The sequence below is a fragment of the Haemorhous mexicanus genome, chromosome 2 (assembly GCF_027477595.1).
Source record: "Haemorhous mexicanus isolate bHaeMex1 chromosome 2, bHaeMex1.pri, whole genome shotgun sequence".
In the NCBI taxonomy this organism is placed as follows: domain Eukaryota; kingdom Metazoa; phylum Chordata; class Aves; order Passeriformes; family Fringillidae; genus Haemorhous; species Haemorhous mexicanus.
The window spans coordinates 61,216,310-61,244,050 of NC_082342.1; the positions used below are offsets into that span (position 1 = coordinate 61,216,310).

Here is a 27,741-nt window from a genome sequence, read left to right on the forward strand (position 1 = left end):
GGTATCAGGATTAAATTTCTTCATCTCATGCTCTTCTTTCCTTAATGTTACTAAGTTTAGAGGAACACATTTTAGCATTTTTGATTAGCCCTTGAAGTTTCAGCAAAGTGGATGAGATGTTGCTCCAGCTGTCTTACTGTGTACTGATATGCTGGTTTCCTTCTGGAGATCCTACTTTCCTTCCCAAAACATTAATTGAACAGTCATCTCCCTGAATTCTCTCTTTCCGTGCAGCCTGGTTTAAGCTATGTTCTGCATTGTTATGACTGCAGGTTTAGTGTTATGAAAAATTCCTTTCAGACATTGTCAGGCCACCCTAGGTGCATTGCTAGGTTTCCACAGAGGTGACACACAACGGATCAACATATATATAAGACCTGACTTGTCTTCCATCAAAAAAACTCAGAAATCTGAGTCCCTTTCTTGTGATAGGAACACTTCATTAATGTCTAACTTAATTTGGTGGAGTCAGGTGTTTCTCCATTCAAAGGCAGTACACAGTCTTGTTGAGGAACTTTATTTGCTTCCACTCTTGTAATCATCTTTTCTGATACTAAAACTAATCTTTTCACCTATCAGTGTGCTGATATGCAAAATTCAATGGCCTCCACCACATTTTACTGCAAATAATGAGAAATTCCACATACTCCATTTAATTCTCTTGCCATCAATAAGGAATTAGAGCAACTAGGTATAGCACCAAGTTGCCACATATTTTTTTGCAGAGCTTCAACCTTCTCAAATATTCTCCAGGTTTTCTGTAGGAGTTCTTAGTCTTCCTGGGGTAGAAATAAATTGTTATTTGATCAGTTTTAGCATAGGTAGGAGAGAAACACAAAATCTGCAATTTAAATCTTCACTTTGCCAAAATTACTCTGTGCAATCTTACCACTTAATAACTCATCTTTCGTGGAAAAATTGGAGTGCTTAACACTTGTATAAGAAGACTATTAATTTGTTCAACCTTTAGGCATATGTACTTTGTATATCAGGGAAAACTGTTTCATCTGGTTCTTTCTTTGTTGTGCGTTGTCTGAGGTCTGTTAAATACCCAGGTAATGGAGGAAAGGCAGTGAACTGGGAATGGTGAGACTCTAAAAGCCTGACTGGCTAGAATTTGAGCAAGTACTTTGTACCTAAAGTGGTAACATGGTTTTGTATTGTGTAGAGTAACAGAGAAGAACTTGTGGTTTCTTGTTCCTTTTCCCAACTTCTCAATATATCAGTCCTCACTGACCAGCAGGACATTTTACCAATAAAGTATTTACTCACAGTTTTAGGTCATGGAGTGAAATATAAAGCACACTTAATAGTCTGTTTCAGCTGTTAATCAAAATCAGTCTTCAGCAGCCAATGCTTTTTCTCTAAGTCTTTGGTAGTAGCATCTTCCCCTACACAGAGCTAGCTGTGTGCCCTATGAGAAGAGTAAATCTTTGCGTTCAATATCTCTTGAAGCACTTTTTCTGCTTTCACTTCAGTGCTTTCATGTTTTCCAAAGCTGTACACAGAAATAAAATTGCCTCTTTACTCTAACTCTGTTCCTTTGAGTGAGAAAAGACTTCAATATACGTGCCTGGGAGTGGAGGTTAAGAAACTGATTCCTCACCACAGCACACAAACTCCCATCCTTTGTTTTTGTTTGTGACCTAGTTTAATTGTATTTGGTCGAAACTATGAGCAAAGTGATGCTACTTTGAAATTCTGAGTTTGTTAGGCATGCAGCTGGAAAAAGAAAATTACCCTTGCCAGAATAAGAAATGAAAATGTTGTGCATTAACGAAAGACAAGCATTTTATTCTTGTTACAAAATTCTTGAAAGCCTTTCTGCTTGATAAAATAATCTGTTGTAAGGCTGCATTGCATTAACTGTGAAAATAATCTTTTAAAGTACTTAGCTGAGATTTATAGATCTCGTAGAAGGATTTGCAACAATTCCTTGAAGCAGTTGGCATCCTCATGAAGTCCAGTGATGTGTGAGTCTGTTGTACAGGAACTTTACAATGAGGAAAGCATAGCCACTCTACACCCCAAATATGCAAATGACCATAATTGTTTGCTTAAAAAATCATCCCAGCAAATGTCTTATCCACAGTGTGCGTTCTGTATCCTCTGCCCCATTTGTCTGTTTTCATAACCTTTTTTTTTTCTACCTGTGATGTTTTTCAGCAGACGCATGATAAAATGTCTAGGCTAGATTCCAAGGGTGGAATAAAAAGCTGTGTTTATTTTTATGGAAGCACTAACAATTCTATTTGGATTGAATTTCTTCATAGCAAAACCAATGAATTACTGAGCAGATTGGACGTGGGTTTGCCAAAGAGTGATTTCTGTCAGATTGCTAATCCTGGCCCAGAATCTACAGCATGGGTAAGCAAAACCAAAGCTTGTGCTGTATTTTCTATCAGCTTTCCAGGTGCTGTCAATAGTGCTGTGTTAAAATCTCCTAATTGAGCTTAATTGCCAAGACGTAACTCAGTGAGTACCAAGGAGCCTTTCTGGGTGAATGAGACTGCCTACCTTGTCTCTTCCACACTGGCAGGGTATTTGACATAGTAGAGGACTGCTCACAGATCTCTTTCTGATAAATGAGAACCAGATTTATATTCTAAGGTTAGATGAGAATCTTAAGTATGCCCTGTGCCCATCCACTGGTGGTAAGCTTTTATGAAATCTTAATAAATTAATGTCAGCAGATGCTTTACTGCATTAAAAATCCAGTCAAAAGAGAAGCTTGTTTCTCACTGCATCCTAAAAGTGATTCCATACACTGCTTGGGGTTTTTGTCCCAGTTTGAAGTAGTCTGGTAAGTATCAGTGTAATTGGCCAATAGATAAAGTATTGCTTCAATTTCATTATTCTTATTGGCTCTAAGAGGCTTTTCCACATACAATTAGTCTCTTCAAGTCTAAACCAAGCTTTCCTACTAATGTAGAAAGTTTCAATGAGGAGTATTAACCCTGAAAGAGAAGTATTTCTCCTGTAGGGAGGTTTGTAGTTGGGGAAGGACAGAGAACAGGGAGCCAAGAGGACAGAAATTAACATTAGAAGCAACTGAGCAGAAGTATGGAAGTATCTGATCTGGGCAGCCCTCTGCTGTATACAGCCTTCAGCACCAGCTGTTGGGTAACAGGAAGGGAAGATTTGCCTCCATATTTCCTTGGATGCCTTAAAAATGGGGAAAAAATCCTCCCTTTATAGAACTTGCTGCAAACAGGTTATATGACACATCTGTCTTGCCTCTAGTATCTCTTCCTGGTTTTCATTTCATGAAAAGGGAAGCTGATATTGAAAATAGGCCCCATTCCTCTTTAATTCTTCAGGATATCTTTTATCTCTGAAAACCCTAAAGGCATTTTAGCAAGTGTGGGCAGATACATATCTAGAAAGTGCCAATTTCTGCCCAGCGCTGCTGGACAGAAGGTCAGTCATAGGAGAGCAGCTTTCAGAATGTATTTTGTAGTCCTGGGTGAACAACCAAGATGAAGGGATATGGAAAGGGACAAAAGATGTCTTGAAACCATTTCTACCTCCCTCTTGAAGCATCCAACACTTCAAACAGCAGTGGGAGTTTGCTCTTTGGTAGGGAAGGCCTAGCTCTGCAGCTTTTGTACAATGTGAGCACTGAACTGTGAAGACGAGAGAGCTCATGTCTGCACGACTGACTTGGATTTCAGCGCTTTGTTGTGCTGTCTTCATATCCACAACAAAGTGGGTGAATTGCTGAAGGAGCTGTACACTATTTCAGTTGTACAGGTCCTACTTTTAGCCTTGGCCCTCTGCTTTGCCTACCTATATGTGGCTTTCTCATTCCATGTTCTGACAGGTTTCTCAAAGAGTTGTGTCAAATTACATCCCATAGTTCATCTTTCACTCCACTAGTGTTCTAGCAGATAAAGTGCATCATTTATCTGTACTGTTCTTTAGTACTAGCTGACATTATACTTGTCTTTTGTGTGGCTGCATTTCTGTAGCTTTGTGAATCAAATAATCACTTGTTTGTAATGTAGCAATGCAGTTAGCAAAGTCTTCCCAAACAGCTTGGATGAGGTCCAGTCTATAGGCATGGACACAGCCTCTGAGCCAGGAATCCAGTGAGTTCTTATCTAAATAAACTTGGCATAGCACCAAAATGCTAAAACAGTAGGAAAATTGGGACTCTAATTTGTATGTTACCTTGAATGTGTCCTTTGTCTGGAGTGATTTAAAGATTCAGGAACAATGTATTTGAAATACTGAAGTGTGATAAGCTTACGACATGCCTAACGTGCATGCTAAAAGGGGCAATATACATACACGTATGTGAATTTTTTAATTTGAAAAATTTGTTCTGAAAACAGTCTGGGACAATGTGATGCAGATCAAAGCTTTTCCCCCTCACATAATTTCTTGGATAGTGATATTAATTTAGCACACCTGGCTCAACTATCCTTGCCATATGTTACTTCACATCCATGAACAAATTTGACTTCTTTTGAGGGGCTCTGCCATTGATGACTTTTTGGGCCTGCTTATTTAATCAGGCTCATAATTAATTTTAATCCTGTCTTTCAAAGTGTGACCAATCCTGTGTAGATTTTTATTGTCTTCCAATTTGATTAACATATTCTCCACACAATTCTCCAAGCCATTACAGAGAGTAATGAATAATATCGGACCCAGAATGAGTCTCTCTGGACACATGTAGCAACTTCTCCCAGCTCAAAATTGAGCTATTAATAATTGCTTTCTCTATTCAGTCTTTTTAGCAAATTATGTGCCTGTTGTTTTAACGGTGTCGTTCTGCATGCATATATCAAATTTTGGAAATAGTCTGTAGACCTGTAACAAATCCCTCAATTAAGTCAAACCTGCACAATTCTTGTATTAAATTATACTGGCTCATTTTTTAGTGTGCTACCCTACATCTCTGCTCAAAGACCTTACAGTAGAAGTTCCAGTGAATAATATCCTAAGGATCCTCTACGACCCTAATTGTAGGTTGGATTTTTGCAAACAATTACAACTTTGAAAGACCAGGGCTAGGTATTGTAATGAAAACCTATTGCACAGTTATTACATTATTCATGATGTGTAGTTCACATTGTCAATTTTTTTGATGCCTCACAAATAATAGCAGGTTTGATCTCTGCTGTTGCCCTACCTCCACAAAAAAAAATCCTGTGTTCCCTCTGTTACAAGGCTTCCATTTTGCTTTTTAAACTTGGTAGTGTGTTTTCATTACTTTTCTTTCTTCCCAGAATACCCCATCTCTTATCATATATCCCAACAGTGTTTTCTGACTGCTCAGGATATCTTTATGGTTTTCAGTGGGACACATAATAGCACTTGCTGTGACTACCTGGGTGTGATGCACAGGTGGACATTCAACCAAACCGAATGACTGGGAGGCTCTAGGCCACTTCTTGTTTAAATTCTAGTCTTGAGACTAATCTATTTCTTAAGTCACTGGAATCATTCAACCTTATGTGTTTGTTAATTACCCATATAAAAATTTGAGAATAAGGTTTGGGAGTTTGGCTCTGCTCTCACCACACTAATATATTTTTATTTTCTGCTGAGCAATAGAAAAGAAGCCATGCTTATAAGCAAGCTCTTCGAGAGGATGAAAACAGAAGATTAGAGGAAATGAGGCAAGAACAACGGAGGAAGGTAATTATACATTAACAGTTTACATATTGTATCATTTTTGCATGCTGTGAAACCAATTAAATACACTGATTACTTGTAGCCCACGCACAGAGCTTCTCTTTAGCAAAAGTGATTCAGTCACTGTTTTCAAATATTGTGAGAGAGATGAGTCAAGCTGTAAAATTTGAACAGGGACAGGACAATTATCTTCTGAGTTCAAGGCTGTTTGCATCTGGAAAATGAGCTCCTTTTCACCTCTTCACTTGAATAATTGTGCAGAGGGCTTTTTGAGCATGGCAACCGATTTCATAGTCTAAGGAAACCAGTTTACTCTCTTGCAGGCAGAAGTCGTCTTACTGAGGAATTAAGGATGACCTTTCTGAATTGTCTCTTTCTAGAGAATTGAGGGCCATGGGCCCTGCTTTTTCAAATGGGGATGCGGAAATGCTCAGATTCCCTCTTAATTATGGCATGCCTCTGTGTGCCCTTGCTGACTACCTAACTAAAGAGTTTTGAATTGTCTAAAAAGCAGGCATACCATAAATGCAACTTTGAACTCCATATTCTGCGTATGCAAAATGCATTGCCTGAAATGTGTAGTTCCTCTGGTATAGATTTGGGTACCATATCCACATAAAGTCCATCAACCAAAGGTGATGGCACTCTGCAAAGTTACCTGTCTTGGCTCCAGGTTTACTGTGAAAGTACAGGGAGCGCAACATGTGAAAATCTAGCAAAACATTTGAAAATATGTGAGCAAGTGCTGAGCCACTTGCTGTGCCTCTGCTGTTACTAACATCCAAATTAATGTTAGGCTACTTCCCCTGTGGGAGAATTTTAGCACAACAAATTCCATACACTGAGTTACTTCTACAACTGGAGAAGTTACTCATTCCCTGTCACTGATATCTTTCTTTACATGTTGGGGATGTGTCCTCATTTCATAGTATTCTAAGTATAATACTGGGGAAAAAAGGTGGGGCAAAAGGGAGTCTCTTCATTGCTATCCCATCAGGTATATGCTTATTCCCAGAACCTATACAGAGGAAAAATTTTTGAAAGCCAGCCTGGATGGGTGTAAGGCTGGTGCCTGTTGTAGTCTGTACATGGATCCTTCCAAAGAGAAAATAGCTACAGATGTAAATTAGCACACCCCTAATTCATGGGTGTGGTTGAAGGGACTTGTGTGGAGCTGTAGACTCTTTACCAATTTCCATGGCTTGCTAAGGAGGTATTGGCTGCCTCTAAGGCTGCTCTTGTTTGCTATGTGGTTCCAAGGTCTCCTTGCCTTCACAGGTGCTGCTAGCTATTGTGCAGAGTAATGCACTACTTACAAACCCACTGTAAATAATATGGATTTTAAGGGCTCCAGTAATTGTCCCTCAGATATATGTTGGCTCGTTTCTACTTCAAACTAATATTTATTAAAGTAATTGTGAATTCTGTCTTGTGTGTACCTCCTAGCACAGTGTAGCTATAAAATGTGTAGGTATTGTCAGTTCCCTTTTTTTCTTCAGTACAGGTTTTAGTATGTATTGCTTGATTTAGAAATTTTCAGTACACTTTGAACAGTGCATCATATACACACAATATATTTCAGAACATTACTCCAAGAGAGGAGTCGGCATATTGGAAAGTCAGATACTGAGTTTTAATTTTCAGGTTGAATAGTTATTTAAAATAGTGAAAATTGAGGTTGGCTTTTTTATTTCTTAATCCTGTTTCTTCTTTTAGGGCTAGACAAATATTGATACACAACACATTCTCAGTTATTGATTTTCTCCATACATTTATTGCATAGTTTTTACTTAATGTTCCACTTAAATTGATTTAAAAAAAACAAACCCAGTCATGTGGTTCCATTCAGTTATTGAAGCTTTTATCTAAGCACATCATTTTATTTTACTTTCTATTCCTACTGCTGTGCAGTTGCTATGGAAAATATGAAAGATGGGTGTGTTCCTCTGCCTTCCCCCTTGCCCTGCAAGCCCAAATCTCCTTTGCAGAAAGATCTGCTACTTCTTGGGTGCATTGCAGGCAGAAGGAGCTGGACAAACAAGCACACATAGAGACCAGAGTCATGCCAGCTGTGTTTCCTTCACAGCTTTGGCTAAAATTGCTTGAGAAAACTCTCCTCTGAAAAGAATTCCCTTTGACACTTTATACACCTTAGTACTACATAAGGCTGGCAGTCTGCTGCAATGCTGAGGGCTTGTATCTGTTCCCACTACACCATTTTCAACAAGTACCTATTTTCCTCCTCACCCTGAAGGGAGGAGCCCCAGGGAGCTGGAGGTGATACACCACATCACATAGCCCAGATCTCATCTTCTGCTTGCACTCTGTAGAGGCAGGAGGCAAGGACATGTCTCCTTCTTACTCTGGGCAGGACAGCTGTGTCTGCTCCTGCTCCTTACTTTGGCTTTCGTCTCCCTCTGACCCACCAGGAAATTCAAATCTGCGTTTTGGGACAAGGGGAAGCAGACTGGTGTCTGGCATACTCCCTTAAATGTAGGACTGTAAATGTCTAAATCCTGTAACTTCACACTTTTTAAGGCACAAACAAAAAATTATCCACATGTTGAACAGAAAAACCAGCTCAGTTTTTAACATAGTGATGTCACATAAGGAATATGCTGCTGAGAGAAGTTCTGACTTTACCTGAGGTTAACATCATGTGGAATTAATAGGGTTTGCAGCATAAGTATGTAATTAAAAGTAAGTTAGTTTATCTGTTTATTTGTTTGTTTTTCACTTTTATCATTGCCAGGCTGAATTATTGGAATTTAAACAAAAGCAGGAAGAGGAAACCAGGACAAGAGCACTTAAAAATGAACAGAGGAGGTAAGATGCAAAATAAATGCAGAATGCACTCAAATTGAATTTCCACCTGGAAAGGGTCTCAAAATTGTAGGCACTTATGCTTTAGAAGACTATTGCAATGAGGATCCCTGCCCTCAGCTCTGGTTTAGCTTTGCTTTCAAATGAACCACTAATATCCATGATTGCAGCTGCTCACTCCATGCAGTATGACCCAGAGTACCTTTCTCACTTTGTTTATCCTATCAGCATAGGACACAGCATAGGGTAGGAAATTTTTAATAGTTTTATGGATGACTACTAATACAGTAGTTTTGGCTGGGACACATTTTATCTGTGTATCTTTATATGAATCTAGATATCTATATATTTTTATTTTTATATCTATATTTTTATTTCTTTTTAGAATGGTCTACTTTGTCTATCTTGTGGTTGACTGTCTCTGAGGTCAGCAGGCAGGGCTAAACCTGGGACTTGGTATCGATTCAGATGGAACCTGTAGTGCAGCAAGGCCTTCTGCAGCTGCATTTCTTTGTGCCCCAGGCTGTGCCCCACTGCTGTGACCTCTCTGTGCTCAACAGTTCTCATCTTCCACTTCTTTCACTTAACTGACTTTTCATTATCCTGAAGCACAGCTTTATTCTCAGCTTTGTGTTCTGCTGGTAAAAAGAAACAATGCTCAGGCTCAAAAGTAAAAACAACATTTGTTTTTTTTTTTTTAAATCATTATGTAAATATAAAAAAAATTTGCCTTCTTCTGTAGGCAACCACTCTTCAGATTCTTTCATTTCTTTTTTATTCTCTAGCAAAGACATTGAAATAATTACCCATTGAAGTTAATGAAGGATTTTTTATTCAGTCCATCTCACATGCCTAGACAGAAATAACCCAGTATTTTCCTTTTTATCTCATTCTTGCCAACACCATTGTAAAACATTAAAACAACAGTCATGTCTGTCAGTATGTATGCATGTATGTCAGTAAGCATGAATGTCAGTCCTAAGCAGTAATTAAGGAGAAAAAGACACAGTTTTCCAGAGGATCATAGAATGATTTGCGTTGGAAGGGACCTTAAAGGTCATCTAGCTCCAACCTCCCTGACATGGACAGGGACACCTTCCACTAGACCAGGCTGGTCAAAGCCCCATCCAGCCTGGCTTGGAACACTTGCAGGGATGGGGCATCCACAACTTCTCTGGGCAACTTGTGCCAGTGCCTCAGCACCCTCATAGTGAAGAATTTCTTCCTAATACCCAATCTAAATCTACCCCCTTTCAGTCTAAAGCCATTCTCCCTTGCCCTTTATCACATGCCCTTGTAAAAAGTCCCTCTCCATTGCTCCTGTAGCCTACTTTAGATGCTGAAAGGCTGCTGTAAGGTCACCCCACAGGCTTTTCTTCGCCATGCTGAACAACCCCAATGTGAAAATATTTAAAACAGATTGAGGAAAACTTTGTATTTGTCCATGCTTTCCAGATTGATAGAACAGTGCAAGAAAATGCTGGAATTTCACAGCTGGATGGAGTAAGTTGTCAGCTGCATAAATTGTCTCTCTTAATAACCAGCTTAAGTGGGTTCTTTGATTTTTTTTATTTGGAAATCAGTACTTCTAGAAACTTTCCTTGTGCACTGAAGCCTGAAAGATGACCTGAGGTGACTTGTCAAAATATGTAACCTCCCTAAAAAGGTGGGTGGTGGTACACAGGTCATTTTTCTATGGAGAATTTTGGTGCATTATGAACAGCAGCCAAAGTGTGCCTCTTAATCCCAACAGGCTGATCCCAGGATTAGGATGCATCTGGTGAATTGAAAATTAAGTCCACCTGATCTCATGCCCATCCATGGTTATGCAGCATAGGCTTGAGAAATACAGGAAGATGGGCTCTGAACAGATGGGAAGGGAGAGCCACTCACAGAATGTTAAATTTCAGTAGTTTGTGAACTTCTCGGCTGCCTTCCATCATTATTCATTTTTTATTGTACTTTAAGGGTAAATAATGCTTTCCTGGACCGACTCCAGAACAAAACACTGCCTAATAACATCTACCACCCTGGATATACTGGACTACCTCAATAATGGCACCTTGGTAAGTTTTTTGGTACAGAATGGAGAAGCAATGAGATTCTTTAAACAACGTTGAGTTTTTCTCCAGACACTGTTGTGTGTCTGTGTGTGTTTAGCCTGCCTGACAGAACTTACAGCCCTGGCTGGCTGTCCTTAATACCTTTCAAGACGAAATTCTCTCTAAAACATAAGCTTTTCAAATGGGAGGAGGGAGGAACAGCTGCTCTTGCAGCAGAACTCAATGGCCTTGTGTGTGAGGTACGCACTGGCACATCCAAGTACTTCCTTAAGCTCAGAACAAGGATAGTGAAATCATTAGGGATTTTTTGAAAGTCTTTAAATGAAAGATGCTTGGATATGCTATAAATATTTTAATATGGTATTGAAGTTGGAGGGAAAAAATCCCATCACTATATCTGTAGCTATCTATCTATATATATCTTTCCAGGTACAGCTATTCATTTTTTACTTATATAAAATTATGACAAAGAAGGCTCAACTACATTTCTTTTAAAATCAGTATTTGTAAGGATTCTTTGAAGAAAAGATATCTTGGCTGTAATCTATTAAACATCAATTCATTTTTTCAACTGTCCTAATGAGACATTAATGTGACTGTTGTTTAGAATTGCACTTTTCAGTGTGAAAAAAAAAGTAATTCTATGTATTCCCCCATAATGGAATTTTCCATTAGGCTGAAAATTCTATTGATGAAAGGACCCTAGTACAGGAATGGAAGAGTTAGGAAAACTGAGAAGCAAAATGACGAGAGTCTAAGAGAATTAAGTGTGAGTGACAGTGTAGAGAAAGGTGTTTAGCTGATAAAATATGAAAGCTTGAATTGGATTAGTTGGGAGGATGTGTATGTTAGCCAGTGAATACCAGGAAGGGTTTGGTTCAAGCATCTCCAAAGTCAAGGAATGGTAAGAAAGCAGATATTCTTGCTACTGGAATTTTTCATGTCCTGAAAGTGGGAAAAGGGGGTCTCCATCACTACAAGCTTTGGGCAAGCCCTGGGTTCAGGAACCTTGTAGTGGTTCTTGGTCTTGGTGAGAGAAGACAGAACGTGCCAGCTCAAGCTCCCATCAGGTCTGTGAGCAGACATCAGCAGCTTTACTGATCTGAAACACAAAGAACATCAGGCAGTCCAGAAGCTGATGGAAGCCAAGTTACACATGTCCAGGCTAGTTAAAGAGTGTGAGTAAGAGAGCACAGTGTATGGCAGGCCTGAGCCACCTCCTGAAGGACAGCATGTCTGCAGATAGCAGAATTAGAGACTGCAGGTGGGACACAGCCACCTGATAGATAGTGAAAGTGCAAATGGTAAAGTCTGATGGAGGGTGCCTGGTTAACAAAGGCAACAAGGGCACTTTGGGTCTTTTATCCCTATTTGTGTGCTGTTTCCTGATAAACTCCAAGGAAAATGTATGACACAGCCAAGATCCCCAACATCTTACTCAAGCATCTCCACCAGAGCACCTGCCTTCACCCCTGGAAACCTTGCCATTGTCTGCAGAGGTGGCAAGGGTTTGCCTTTAGCCAGATGCACACACCCTCTTTCACAGGATGAGTTTTGGTACCACCAAATGAATGTGCTCAGACCAGGCACAGTTTTAACAAGAGATGACTATGTGAGGGTTTTTTAAAATATATAAATTCAAAGAATGCATCCACACAAATGCAATAAAACCCCATGTATGGAAGTGATAAATGTCCTACTCTGTTATTTACTTAATGACTCCCAAAGAGCCTGCCTTCTGTTGGGTAATGCTAGATCTATTTTTCCTTTATGTTATAATGTGAGATTTGAAGACTAAACAGAGTAGGAAAATACTAAAATATGAAAGAATATGTCATAATGGATAGGAATTAAAAAATGGGTATTGGTAACAAGTACAAGAAAGAAAAATAATCTCTCAAAAGATAGGCTGGAGGCAGCAATCTTAGTGTCTTTGATTATACCAAGATTCTTCTCCTTTCCTTTGGGATTTAAAAAAAAGAGCTGAACTCCAGGCAGGGCTTACAAGTCATGTGGTCTGCAGCCTGGCGTTTTACATTACAAGGAAGCTAACTGAAACAGGTCAGACTATATACTAAGATTAAAAGAAGGTAAAATGTTCCCAAAGTAAAGACCTGAAGGTAATTTTTGAGCCTATTCCATCTGTGCAGTGGCACCAAAGAGGAAATATTTGTTCTCTTTCCCTCTTGTATTTTTTTTTCCTGTTTGAACTCTTAACAGTCGCAACAACTTTACACTTAACAGAAGCTGAATGCTGTGCTCTATTGTTGATGTATCTACTCTATTTTTCACTGTTAGTTCTATTAGCTTGGTTTCCTAAAGAAATGAAGTTTGTACAATCACACTGTCTGTCTGCATGTAATAAGGTTTCCCAGCTGCTGGCCAATGTTAGCCAAATTTGAAAGGGATTATAAGTCTCAGAGATAATTAAATTTCTGTGTGTTTTGTGAAAAGCAGTGACTGGCATAGGAGACAGCCTAAAACAGTGCCCACTCTGAGGGGTGGTGCATTCTCTGCATTGTTTGACTGCAGCCCTCTGGCGGATCAGTGTGGGCCCAGCTCCAGAGCAGCTGCAGCTCTGCCCCGATTTCCTGGGGGCTAGGGGATTCAGAAAGGGACATGGATATCACAAATCACATGGAGAAAAGGGGAGGAGGCTGAATATATTGTGTGTGTCTGGGAAGAGGGCAGTTGCGTTGTCCAATTGTCCCTTAAGCAATAGGAAATGAGCTTTCATTAATTCAAATCCCCTCCAGACATTTTCTGTTTTATTAGGAATATTTATAAGCTGTTGTATCAAGAAGAATCTTCATTACTGTAATTTTTCCTGCCTTTTTGATTATAAATGCCAGGGCACTCTCTGGGTGGCTATGTAGTTTCCTTTTTCGATGGGAAAACAACGTAATGAAGATCCACTTCTATCTGTGAGGTACTGCACCCTTGAGAAAGCTCCGAGTCTTGCTGTATGCTATCAAGAAAGTTTTAGTGCCTTTTACACTGCCTTTGACAAAAGGATAAACCTTTCAAGATAGGAGGATAAGAAAATTACCATTGTCCTTTCAATATCCAAATAAGATCATATAATGGAATCACAGAATGGTTTGGGTTGGAAGGGACCTTAAAGATCATCTAGTTCTAACCCGCCTGCCATGGGCAGGGACACCTTCCATGAGATCAGGTTGCTCAGAGCTCCAGCCAGCTTGGCTTCAGCACTTCCAGGGATAGGGCATCCGCAGATTCTCTGGGCAACCTGCTCCAGTGCTTCACCACCCACACAGTAAAGAATTTCTTCCTAATTTAATCATGATTCATCTGGGACTTAGAACTGAGACAGTATTTGTTCACTGTTTTGGCACAAATGATCAGTAAAACAATTTTGTTGTTACAAAAGAATAACTTTAAAACAGTTGCACATTTTGTTATTCAACGCCTCCTGAGATTTGCCCATACCCAAGTACGTAAGGATTTTCAGAGACCAAAACCTAATGCATGGCAAGTCTGGAACAGAGACCTTGTTAATTTTTTGCAAGAAAATGGGGCACTGTCAAGTACCCTTTTGTTTATTCTGTAAGTGGGGGGAGGTCACATTGTGAACATAGGAAATTTATAGGTCTCCTCTTCTTTAATGAAATACTCGTTGTTAGCTGAAACTCCCTGAGCCATAGCAAACCCAGAATCTAGAAGGCAAGGTGACATATTACATCTTCCTGTCTCATGTCTCCATTATGTCCAGTGTGATGCATAAGAATGAGAAATGCTCCCTCGAGTGCTGACTCTGCTCTTTCAGTGGATGCATAATTCTAGATATTTGCTGTGCAAAGCAGCTGTGCCCTGAATACACAGGTGTAGTGGGACAGGAAACCCCATTCTCTTCCTTTTCCATGTGCAGAACAGGAACTCAATAAGATGCTGTATAAATTTGTTTTGAGAAAATATTTATGGTTAAAACTATTTTGAATAAACATGGTTTGTGGGTCTGCACTTTGTTTAGTTCTTGCAGCATGACCCATGGGAAAGTTTCTTTGGAGTCTCAACCAGCATTTGATTTATGCTGTTTGTGACCAGTTGAAGAGGGAACAAGTCATGAAGTTTACTGTTGCACAGCAAAAAGAGCCACAGCTCAAAGGCCCCTGAAGTCACAAGGCCAGCATACATGTCACAGGTTATTGTAAACAATCCATCTTTAATATACTTTCAGAAGGATCAAGTTGCATTAAAAATGCTGCTTTCCCAAAACAAAGAAAAGGCTTTTCCTTAATATGAGAATATTGAGAAAAGAATATTTGTGTAAGAAGGTTCCAGAATGCAATCCACAGTGGTTACATTTGTTTAAATGAATAATGTGATTTGCTAACTTAGCTTTAACTTGGTTAGTCTATGTACAATCTGAGTTGAAATGGTTATTAATTTCTTTCCTAAAACTGGTTGTTTTCTTGTTTGGTGGGTTTTTTCTTTTTACTGAAAGTAACATACTTGTCTTTCCTGGCAGAAAATATAGAAACTACTTAGCAGAAGTGTCAGCATCAATAATGGGACCTCAGATGAGTAGGTCCAGGCAGGCTATAGCTCAGTTTAGTGACTGAGCTCTGGCAAGGCTGCAAAACGTCATATGCAGATGTGTTTCCCCTGCCTTGATCTTGAGCTCAATCATTCTTTGCTTTGAGAATCTCATCCTAAATGAGAATAGTGGCAGTCTGGGCAGGAAGAGAAGAAACTTCTCACTCTTTCAAATGGTATGAGGTTAAGGATTGAAGAATCTTAAGATATTTGAAATACTTCTAGGGTTATTTTTTTTTCTCAGCAGAAGCAAGACATGTTTTTCTCTTGAGTCAATACATCCTGCTCTTTATTTGGAGTTCAAATCAAAGATGTTTCTTGCTAGGACTGGAATCTTGAAGAAGGGTTTGCTTGTTATTTTAAGTGGAGTTTCAAAACTACTTCAAATAATCAAGAAAGTGCCACACAACTAGATAACCATAATTCCTTGCATAAATATGTGATATACTGCACATTGTACATTGTACTGTCCTAATGCAGTTTTTATTTTTATACAGGAGTCAAACTACTTGGAATAAAGGAGGAGCAAGGTAACAATAATGGATTTGTTCTTTTTAGGACCAATGTCAGTATTAATTTAGTTTTGAATTTGACATTTCATTATGACAACTTATGTAGTTTAATTTTGAAACAGTATGAGAAGGGATCTTAAAATAAATGCATTCCAGCTCTGTGTTTGGGGGCCATGTAATGGCACATACCCAATCTGAAACATTATTTATTTAAAGAATCACAGAACATGTATTGCAGGTAAGAAGAGCAGACGATGGCATTGAAGGCATCTTCTGGGAGTGCCTTGATATTTAGGCTAAAACTTCACTACAGCCACATTCTCTGCAGCATAGACTGTGCCTAGATAAAGCTGAACAGCTGAGGAATGTAGCAGGGAGTGCAGGAGATGACTTAGTGAACTTTCAGTGTTCTTTAGTGAGAGGGATACTGTCATGGGCTGTGTTCTTCCAACTATTTTTCATGAACAAAAAGGGAGACTATGCATATCAGTGGAGGCTGTCAGTAAAACACCACCACAGAATCAGAGAAATTAGGCTCTCTGCTTTAAAATGTCCTTTTCTTAAGGCTCACTGCATCTGTGTTCCTTTCTGAAAGGGGTTCCCTACTCCAATTCTCAATTCTGTTACAAGTATGTCTGCAGAGCCTTTACTTCTAGGGTTGGAAACTTTTGAAGCAAGTTCAGGAACTGACAAAGATTATTTGTTCCTTAGGAGATGAGTTTGACCTAACTCTATTTTATTTTTTTTTTGAGACCTGGCATTTTTTGAAAAGGAATTTAAAATAATCAAACCTTTAAAAGCCCCTTTCTTCCAACCCTTCTCCCACAAATCTAGATAGGAGACTTTCTTCATAATTTGCTATTCCAACACTTATGTTAATATTTTTACAGCAGAACTTTATTCTGAAGACAGTGTCTAAATAATATTGTTGTCTTCAGTTTAATGATAAGTAAAATTTTTATTAAAAATTAACTCAAATTCACTATAGAAATGACAATGTGTAGATAAAGGCAATTCCCTGGAGGGGCAGAAATGGCTATTTTTTGCAGTCCACAGTTCTGCTAGGTTTTATAAGCTTTGGACAGCTGAAGGGCTTCAACATATTGGATCCTTTGTTATTGGTATTATATAATACCAGTAATGTATTTACATATGAGCTGTACAAGAAATATGGATGGGTGTATTTTTAAGCCTTGTTTTTCTGTTGTTCTGAAAACACATTTCAGCCTGCTACGCTAATATATTGTTCAAAGAGTTATTAATTTGTCGGCAGATAATTAGGACATTTTGTGAATTTAATTTACAAAAAGATAGAAATCCCTTCATGAAGGCTTTACATAATTAAAAGCTAAAACCTGTTGGAAGAAAGGGAAGACTGTTTTCCAGTGGACTTAATCCCTGAGAATTTGACTTTGAATTTTGTTTTTGTTGTAAAAGATAAATTTTAATTCTGTTTTCTCCCTCTTGTTACAGGGTATTGCAGAAATATTCACTTTTATCTGGCCTAGGCCAAATGACCTCATAAAAGCTCCAAGAAACTGCTCTTCATTGTGATTCTTTTCTTACCCTGACTTCAGCTGCACACCCTCTTCATGAGCAATCTGCAGAGACTGGTTTCTAGCTGTCATTATTCATGCATACATATTTGAAACAGCTGATTATGAAAGTCCTATTTAATTTTTAATAAGAATATGTGTAATTTTTTTTTTCATAAATTGTTTTGCCTCATGGAGAATGTAATTATCCCAGTCTTCATGATCTCTGGAAAAGAAGACATAAGTGACTGCAGAAGCTGCAGTAATATCTGTGTTTACTTGCTGCTCTTAACCCAGGGAAAAAAGAAACATTTCAGAGACACTCTAAAAAAGCAGGTAGAGAGGGTTTTTTTGGGAAGAGAGTGAGAAATGTTGCTGGGGTTTTGTTTGTTTGTTTGTTTTTCTGTTTGTTTTTGTGGAAGTTTTGTGAAATTATTTTACTCTTGTACTCAATAGCAGACACTCAAGAAGAAAAATGTGCATTGTAGACAGTATCTTTTAAATAAGTTCTTAGAAAAATACATAACATGAAAGAAATAAATAAAGCTTGAAATAAAACTGAAATGTATCTGATCTCTTCACATCTTTTGTGATCCTATGTAGTCTCTTTTCTCTTTGTCTGTTTTACCATGGTAACTTCTGTTACAGGAGAGGGGAACACTACTCTAACATTAGATTTAGTTTCTCGCTTTTCTTTGTCCCTCTAGTCCAGTGGAATTTAATTTGTGTCTCCCTGTCTCTGAGACAGATGACAACTTTTTAATGCTTTCTAAAAGTCATCATATATGGCCAAGGTACTTCTAATGTAAAAGAAGGGTTCACAGTGCATATTACATAAACCACACAGAGAAGAAAAAGTATGGGTGGCATTTGCAAGTGTGTCTTAGGCCCAGTTAAAAGTCACCAGAGCAATTTTGTTCAGCATGGAGGCATACCACGATGTTTTTCCATCACCCTTGCAATACAGAAACTTCATAATGAGTCACCTGAAGGTTTTTTGAACCACAGATGTTGTGATGTTTGCTGTCCCTTGTGGGACACTCTGTAGCTGTCTTTGGCTCAGACAATTACTCAAATCTCTCATACTGCTGGCTGGCTGATGTTCATTGGGAATGCTGGGGATTTGGCAATAGTTTCTGGTTTAGCCTTTTTTTAGGTAAAAATTCCTGGGAAGATTCCTTGGGAAAACTTTTCCATACCTACACAGTGGTATTGCACAGCAAATGGTATTTGACTGTGTCGTTGGACTTCTTCTTTGGAAATTGAATTTACCTCTCCCCCCAAGAAGTCCCTCACCTGGTCTCCTTTGGTAGATATTAGGGCTGGGACTAAACGTCTGCAGAGTGGGCAATATAAGCATGCATACACATACATTTCAAAGGAAATGTCTCTTTGTTGTAGTCAGACCCTGGTATTGTACTCTAATGGGACTCACACTTGTAGGTGGTCTTTTTGAAGCAGTGAAGGCTGAGTGGGAGGGGAAGTCACCATTGTCCCCAACAAGCTGAAATTTAGTCTGTGTTGTTATGTTTCTGTATCCAACGAAAAATAACTTTTTATTAACCTGCTACTTTCACATTCAGGAACAGTGATAGCAAGTCACCTTGTATAACCTCTTCCATTAAGCTTTTTTGCTTTCTTTTAGCTGTCTTCAAAGTGCTTCCCCTTATCCAGCATTTCAATCTCTTTTTTGAAATGCTATCTACAAATTATTTCAGACAATAACTATTCCAGCCCTTGTAATGGAGAAATATCATAATTTTTCCTCCCCTATCTTTCTGAACAGAACAAACAAATCTATGTTAACAGTGGCCCAGGAAGTGTCTTTGACAGCCACGCCCTGCAATGGAGATGATAAGAAGTTACATCCATCCACAAATTGATGTTAGCAGGATGTCTGGAAAAAGCAGTTCTTATCCTGTTGGAAAGCTTCCAGTATCTCAGAATTACCACCTCCATACACACATACCCTGCCCAAACTGTAAGTTTGAGAGCAAAGGGATGTAATGACATTTCTTTAAGGGCACTCTAATGAAATAAACTGGTGTTAGACTGGGAAAACAGATTCAGGTTTGTCAAGAGTTAGGAATTGATAGCTGGGCATCTTTTCTGTCTACTTGTTAGAGTAAACATTTGATAAAGGTTTTCAAACTCAAATAGTTTCTCTAGTTACAACTTACACAAACCAAACTAATTATCTTTGCGCTGTTGCATAAAACCAGATTTTATTACTATATAACAGGAAATGGAGAGTTTGGGGTTTTTATTTTGTTTTGTTTTGTTTTTAAATTGTTGTTGTTACAATATAATTTGCACCGATGATCTCCTTGTTTATTTTAGAAAAAAACCTTCCAGCAGGGAGTTGCGTGCGTCTGGAAGCTGCAAGAGGAAACCCCCTTGCTTTTTCGTTGCTGAGTCAAATTCATTTTAACAAACTGACTGAACCATTATGATCAGCTATTCTGAATTCCAATATAACTTGACAGCTAGAGTCCTATGTTCAGATTTTATGGTCTGCCTAAATAAGAAACTACCTTTCTACGAAGAAATGTGGTATTTATTTAGGACTTAAGACTGGTTCTCTGTTATGTAACCAAAAGTTGTTCCAATGGTTTATCTATTCCTGCTTTTAAAAATATCTTCCTGACTCCTAGTATAAACTTACCAAGTGTCATAAAACTGTTAATTAATTTTCTTAAGCATTTACTTGGTAAATTAGAGTTTCCTGCTCCTAAGACTCTTCTTTTTCTTAATGTGCAGAATTTGGACTGCTTCATTCAGTTTACAGGTTTTGTTTAGCTTTTATTTTAAAAATATTCCATATTTGAAGAAAGCTTTTGATGCAATGGGATTTGGTGTAACTGTATCTTCTTTTTGGTATGTGCCCCACTACTCAGATACTAAGGCAGAATATTATAAGCTACTAGAAAGGGAGTTAATCCATAGCTTACATTTTATGGTATTCATCCATGTTCAGTTCATGCCTCTGCATCAAGAAATTCAAATCCCTGTCTCCTGTCTGGGAGAACATTTTAACCACTGGGTTCTTTAGAGCAGTTCTCAGCACCCAGGCTATGTTGATTGTGCTGCTTTATGCGAAAGAATAGAAATTCATGTGAAATGAGAAGGCAAAGTGGCTTTATCTGTTCCAGGAGCTGGATGTTACTGCTGTGGCCCATGCCATGACTCTGCTCCCCATCATAGTCTTTGGAGCTCTGAGTAACCTAGTCTAATGAAGGTATCCCTGCCCATGGCAAGTGTTTGGAACTGATGATCTTTAGGAACAATTCCATGGTTCTGTGATTCTAGTGGCTCACTCACATTGACTCCTTCACACCTCCAGATATTTGTTTTCTCTACTTTTGCTCCTGGAATACAAACTGTCTGGCAGAAATCCCTTCTGCTCTCTCTCTAAGTATTACTCCTCATTGCCTCTAGTCATTCCCCTTTTCTTGTAGTCCATGGGTTCTTCCTTAGTACCCTTGACCGCTTCAACAAACTCTTTTTCTCCTATATCTTCTGGAATTAAAAATGTTATTAAATTGCTATATTAAAAATAGCAATGCTATTGCTATTTGCTGCTTCAATGTAACATTTATTCTTTTGCAATCATTTATCTTTCCTTTCTGACAGACCAGTATGTTTTCTTGACTCCTGTCTATGTCCCCTATTTTTCCCATCCTTTTCCATCTTGGCATGGGGCTGCATTAGGAAGAGCATTGCCAGTGGGTCAAGGGATGTGATAATTCCCTTCTGGTTGGCACAGTGAGACACATCAGGAGTGCTGGGTCCCTTGCTTGGCTCCCCAGGCTGAGAAAGACCTGGACACACTAGAGTGAGTCCAGCAAAGGGCTGGGAAGGTGGTGAGGGGACAAGAGCATCTCTGATACGAGAGCAGACCGAGAGAGCTGTGACTGTTTGGCCTGCAGAATATAGGGCTCAGAGGGGTCTCATACATGTGAGTAAATATTGGGAAGAGGGGGAGTGAAGGACATTAATTCAGGTGCCCAACAACAGGACAATGGGCACAAGTTAAAATACAGAAACGCTTAAACACACAAGCTTTTTTTTCTTTTTTTTCTTTTTTTTTTTTTTTTTAATAGCTTATCAGGCAGTGTCACAGCTTGCCCAGAGAGGCTGCAGAGTTCACATCCCTGGACTGTCCTGAGCAACCTGCCATCAGTGACCCTGCTCTGAGCAGGACTGGATGTTGTAGCAGCCATGGGCAGGCACTCAGCTGATGCTGACACTGCTAGTAGAGGGCAGAGCTTTCACTGTGACTGTCACTGGATAGAAATGGAAGTTTGAAATGAGAAAATTCACCTGAGGTTCTTCAGTCTCTCATTAAAGACTTTCCAAATTTCAAACCATTCTAGGGATTTCATCTGAACTCTCTCTGATCTGCTCTCATTAAAAAGAGTGGGTTTATTTCTTGCCAACATTAATTCATTTTTTTTATTTCACTTTGAGCCCCCATTCCCTGTTCCTAGCTGTTTGATCTTTGCACTTAGCTCCTTAATTAAAAGAAGGCAAGCCAGCTTTTCCTGCTGCCTGGCCCTCTCTCTAGGAGCCATCTTTATCTCTCATTCAGTTAGCGCCAACCACAGTCTTTACCACCAATTTCTCTTTCCTTCCCTCCCAATCCACGAACTCCCTTGAACTATATTTGGGTAAGAAACCCTAACAGAAATGTTATTTTTGAAAGATGATTCCCATTTAGTATTTTCTTTCAAAGTCTCTCTAGCAAATTCTCAATTTTCCTATCTAGACTTTGAGTAGTTCTTTATTTTTATACGAGAAAGTCATATGGCCTTGTATGACTCTGCTCTTTTAACAAATGCACACTTTTTCAGACTGGAAATCCCATCACAAATGCAACTCCTACCTATTCAAACTTTAATCTTTCATTAAGCTGTGTTGTCTGGTATTAATTATGTTGTTCACCCTTAATTCTTTATTGAGCACATCCTCCTTTGCTTTCCAAAGATTTTGCCTTGGGTAAGCATTAAATTGACAGACCTAAAGTTAGTTTTTCAGCACATTATCCTTCGGAAACATTGAAAAATTTATTTCCTGTCTTCTCTGTTCAATCTTTTGGACAGTCACCATATCTCAGAGGATTTATTCAGTATCCTGCTTTGAAAACACTGTTTTTACAATCTCATCACTTGATACACCTACAGCCAGTGGTCCATTGTTGATATTTAGTAACTCAATCCTTTACTAAAGGAATAAAAATAATATATATTTACCTATTCCCATCTGAAATAATCATCTGTCTGTTTCCCAGAAATAAATATGTGTGTACATTACTATCAGAAGTGAGGATTTTGCATTTTTGCCTCTTCCCTGGCACAGTGATGGCTGTGGAGCTAATCTGTGGGCGTGGCAGAGTTTCTGTGCTGGTTGGTGTTCCTTTGATCTCTGCCTGGAGTGGGGTGTTTTCACAGCCGTGGTACACGACTGGTGGCCACTGGAGAAGCAGGGTATTTCATTATTGTAAAATTTCATCCTCACAGAAGATAAGCTTTCAGTAGCCACCTTCCATGTTTACTCCCCCAAGGAAAAAGTTAAGTCTAGGGTTGCAAAGGCAAAAATAAAATTATGAAAAGAAGAAAGTAACAAATGCAGTCTTGGCATAGCTCTGATAACAAAGGTCTTATCCAACTAACTTCAAAGGTGTGAGTAATAGCACAGCTCAGCAGCCAAGAGCAGAACAGCCAGGTTGAATCTTTACAGCCAATTTCTTAGCTGGTTGGTTCAATTGAATATGATCAATAAAAAACCTAGGAAAAAAAAGTGTTTCTCACCTTAAGAATCTAAAATTTCCTCCTAAATGTGAACTATCCTATACTATTTCTTGCTCTGCTTTTGTGGAGAGACTCCACTGCTATTGGCACTCTCTCCTTTCCCTTTTTTTTTTTTTTTTAAGGCACAGAAAACTTGTTGGCGTGCTTGATTTGTATTTGGTTTGTTGATCTACATGACTGAAATTCTTCCTCCATCTTCATGGAGCTTGGTAAACAGATGTTGTACTGTTTTAGCACATCTCGAAGGTCAGCAAGTGCTAGCACAGCAGAGACCAGAGCCTTCAATCCTAGAGATTGGCCAGCTTGTCATTATTCACATACCTGATCCAACCACATTTGAATAAAACAAAGACCCTTGTTACAATGAGCTAATCTGGACCTTTTAGTGGAGGTTAGTGTAAGTGCAAACTTTGCAAAGGTAAAACATGTACTACACAAGGAATTTCTCAGGTAAATTTCATTCAGTGTGCCCAACTTCTTTTTAACCTGAATAAAATGGAAAACAAATAAATAGCAAAAAAAAATCAGAAAAAAAACCCAAAACCCCAGACTACAAAACAAAATTTAAAAAAAAAACCAAAAAAAAAACCCAACCAAACTCCTTTTTTAATTTTTTTTTTCCATTTCTTCCAGAGGCAGGAAATGGTTTCGTTTGGCAGGCTAAATTTTTTTGGATTAACCTTTATTTTACATGGCTTTTCAGAAGTTCTGCTGTACCTTTTCACTCTGGATCAATTCTGATTAGTATTCTGTTTTCTTGAACTTTTTTTGCCTCTATGTGAGATCAAAACTCAAAGTGCCAATTACTTAACTCTTTAAATCAATGTCTCTCTTGGCTCTCCTTCAAACAAAAAAAAAAAAGACTGTTTGAAGCAGTGATTCATTCTGCTTTCTCTGTTTAATCTGAGAAAATGCATTGCTTGCTCTTTGCACACTGATAATTGTCTCCTGCAGAAGGCAATAAAAATTTTTTAAACTGGAATAGGTTAAACTGATAATAAAAAACCACAGCCATAAAGATAAAATAATTTAATATACAGATTCAATGTGATTACTCTCTTACAGTTTCAGCTCCTTTTGACTTCAAGTAGGATGGCCAGCACTTGGGTATCCTGCAGGTTACCACAAAATGGACCTGCAAAAAGAGCAACTTTTAAGACTTGAGAGTGGGTCTGTGGGCTAACAAACAAGTACTGAAAACAAATGCTACTGTGTTAGCATTTTTCAAAATCTATGATTCGTAGAGGATGTCTCTCTTACTGGTTTTATTTCAATTCTAACACAGGTAGCAGTAATCTTTACAGCAGTCTTCCCATGGTGTGAGACAGAATAAAGTGCAAAGGAATGTGGAACACAGATATGGAGGTGATACAGGTAGACCTCGTGCAGGTTTGTAGGAGTGGAGGACACAAGTTGCTCCTGAAAGAGTAGTTAGTTTTCTCTTCCAAGGAGTGTTTTTACTGAGGAAAGGATTCAGTTTTCTGAACTGTCTGGAGAGCAGATCTGTGTAGCCATCTGTCAGGGGATCTTTGGTAAGATGAATCAGCCTCTGAGAATGTCTGTCTGTCTTTGCTTTCAGTGGAGAGAATAAAAATGATCACCATGGACTATGTTCCTAATATTTTTGATTATGTGAATCCTAACTAGAATAGCCAAGAGAAGTTATTTGCAGCATATTCCCATAGTTGCAACCATGTGTGTAGTCCTGGAGTCTTTCTAAAAAACTGCTTTTACAAATAAACACAAGGGTTTTCCAGGAGGTTACAGCACTCCACCCTTCAATCTGCCTGTTATCACAAATTGGTCTTTCAGGCAAGTAAAGGGTTCAGAGTTAAAAATTGAGGCCTTGGCACTAATTGATATCTATTAGCTGAAATCCTATATTGATACTTGTGGCAGTTTAAGTTTAAGGGCCATCTGAGATTAGAAATCTATTGTGTGAGCACACAGCATGGTGCATGGCTGTTTGCTGAGAGCCCTGGACCCAACAAGGCTGTGTTTAAACAGACAAGGCTGTGGTCAGGGGAATGGAAAACAGAATACAGCAACACTTGCTCATATATCTATCTATCTATCTATCTATCTATCTATCTATCTATCTATCTATCTATATATATATATATAATATATATATATGTGTGTGTATGTATATATACACTTTAAATAAATTCTGTGATCCTACATTTGGATCTGAGTACCCCTGGAGGGATTGTGAGGAAGAAGTTCTGACTATGGCTATATGGCTAACTGGCATCTTCCCCTTTCTTGCCTTCCTACAGCCTGCAGAGGCACTTCTGCCATTGATAGGCTTTCATTCACATCCCAACTTGAAGACACCTAGGCAGGGTGAGACCTTGAGAAGATGATGTGTTACGATTTTATAGTTGCTAAAAACTTTTTCATCCCTGAGCCACCTTGCTTTACTTGCCAGACATCCATTTGAGGGAGAAAACACCTCACATAAATACCATGTACCAGTACTGAGGTTTATGTCACTTGATACACTATTTCATCCTAAAGGCAATATGGGCCACACACGCATATAAGATACCTTGGATCTGACAGCATTTTAAATAAATATGTATGGTCAGATCATAAAGAGGGATAAATCGGTATAACCTTGCTGAAATTGGGTTCCTTGAGCTGCACCAGTTACATATCTCAGTGCCAGTAACTCTGAGCATCTGAGTTTCATGTATGCAAGGAGTCACACAATTGCCTACAGGCACGCTGGGGGGAATTGCAGACACCCCCTCTGCCAGATTGGGCTGGCAACAGACTTAATAGTGGGAATCCTTTCAGCAACCTACAGCCTATTGCTACCACACCTGCTCACACCTCCTAAACACATCAGCCGTGACACACTGTGGGTGCCAAAGCAGTGGGATCATGCAGAACAGTAAAGAGATACTGGAGATGCCCACGAGGTCAGTGAAGTGCCAAGGCACGGCCTGATCTCAGTGACAGCTAAAGCCCACAAACAATGGCAGAATCAGCCCTTGTGTTTAATTGCAAAAAACATCAACTACAGAGCTGTAAGGACAAGGATTTGGCTATTATGTTCAACCCTTCCACATGTCAGAGGAAAAGGCCAGTAGGGTTATGTGCTAATAGCTCCCAGTAGTGAGGAGCTGGTCTTTTCCGTGAACGCTTCCTTGCTAATGGATCTTTGAAGTGTTTTCCTACTTTAATAAGGTACAGTTAGCCGGCCAGAGATGGTCCTCTGTGCCAAAGCCTACTCATGCAGGTTCTACAAATAATTTGTTCCATTTCCCCAAGCTCCCGGAAAATGGTTAAACATTCATTGAATAAAGGTTGCATTTTTCAAGCATTAAGGGGCCACTAAAAGTCTACCATAAACTTTTGCAATGAGCTTTTTCACTCAGCATCCAGCAGTGCCACTTTCTCTATTATCTGGCCTTGTGTATGTATTGATCAGATACAGCTGGTTCTGGAGAGACCATGTCTGTTGGTAGGAATAGATCATGCTGGAATTTATTAACCCACTTTGCTGAGCTCTGCCACCCCAGTCAGCATTGCAGCGTAAGTTGTGTTCACTCAGGACTTCCACTCCTTATTGAATGAGGATTACATCTGAGCAGCAGGGACTTGTGAGTCATCAAAGGGTATAAATTCCAGACTCTGTTTAAATGTTAAAAAGGTGGTAAATGGATGATATATGAACAGTTAAAGTCTTCTACAGTTCGGAAAGCAGTGTGCTATAAACACGATTTATTTTCAATGTATTAAAAATTTCTTGAGAATTCTGCTGATAAATATCACAAGGGGCTTCATTCTTATTGTGCTATGATTAAAATGAATGTTTCAAAAATGCCTGCCCCAAGGCTGACAGTAATGACAGTGGAAACAGGTGAAGAAAATAAAAGTTAATGAAACTGGACAAGAGTTAGGAGATGTCACAAAACTGACTTTGTTCCATATGTGCACGTTCCATTTAGGAATATTTAATAGAAAGCATATATGTATTATTACACTTATAAATTAATCTTTGGTGACAGCAAATAGTTCATTATTGGTTACTCAGAGTCAGAGTTTAACACTGAGCACAGAGCTTGCCAAAACCTTTCAGCTTAAGGACAAAAATCTACAAAAGATGACAGCAACAAATTTGCCACACATTTAATCTTTTGGATACTTCTCTGCGATCTTGTGGGGGGCACCTCAAGACAGCTTTTTGTTGGAAGTGCTGACCTGGCTACCCCACAGGGCTCCCCCCATAGCAGAGGGGAGTCTGTGCATTCAAGTGTGCCTATGGCATTGGCACTAAGTCCGTTCCCAGCCCACTCTGCCATTGGGGTGGCTGGAAGGCATCCATATGTCTGGGGACTGAGCAAGTCAGGGATAACCATATGTTCCCCTCTGCTCTTTAAAAAAAACCAACCAAAATCACCCTCAACAACAACAACAAAATATTGACTCGGTCTTTGGGCATGGATTAGCCTTTACTATTACTTCCTAGTCTGATCATCAGCAAAAGAGGAACAAGTTGTCTTTGTTGTAGGACTCGGCAAAAATTGCAAGAATGAAGCAGAATGCACAATACAGAATGCTTCACCTAAGCTGGCATAAGGAGCAATTCTGTCTTAAAACTGTGAAGGGGAGTCACTGGATGGGTGGCCAAAGAAACCTCTCTCAAAACCATAAGTCTTCTTATAAAATAAAATAAAATGCCAGGGTGGAACAATATCAGATGGGATATGAAAAATATTTTTTAAAAACTCATAACCAAGCATAAAAACTCATTTTCTTAATTACAGTAATCAGAATGTAAAAA

General features: G+C 39.0%; 1 protein-coding gene across 4 annotated transcripts in view; it reads left to right on the forward strand.

Annotated features, from left to right (window-relative positions):
* The window catches only part of EPSTI1 (epithelial stromal interaction 1), a 51,034-nt gene extending 33,334 nt beyond the window's left edge, over nucleotides 1–17,700 (forward strand). Inside the window, exons 7-13 of one of the 4 annotated variants that reach the window (XM_059839074.1) lie at nucleotides 2,274–2,367; nucleotides 5,566–5,649; nucleotides 8,399–8,472; nucleotides 9,925–9,972; nucleotides 10,438–10,535; nucleotides 15,587–15,619; nucleotides 17,075–17,700. In XM_059839074.1, coding sequence (XP_059695057.1) covers nucleotides 2,274–2,367; nucleotides 5,566–5,649; nucleotides 8,399–8,472; nucleotides 9,925–9,972; nucleotides 10,438–10,525 — 388 coding nt within the window. In that variant the 3' untranslated portion in view covers nucleotides 10,526–10,535; nucleotides 15,587–15,619; nucleotides 17,075–17,700. The remainder of the gene's footprint in view (nucleotides 1–2,273; nucleotides 2,368–5,565; nucleotides 5,650–8,398; nucleotides 8,473–9,924; nucleotides 9,973–10,437; nucleotides 10,536–15,586; nucleotides 15,620–17,074) is intronic. The other 3 variants (XM_059839075.1, XM_059839077.1, XM_059839078.1) reach the window with 3 other exon arrangements.
* Nucleotides 17,701–27,741: the final 10,041 nt, after the last annotated feature.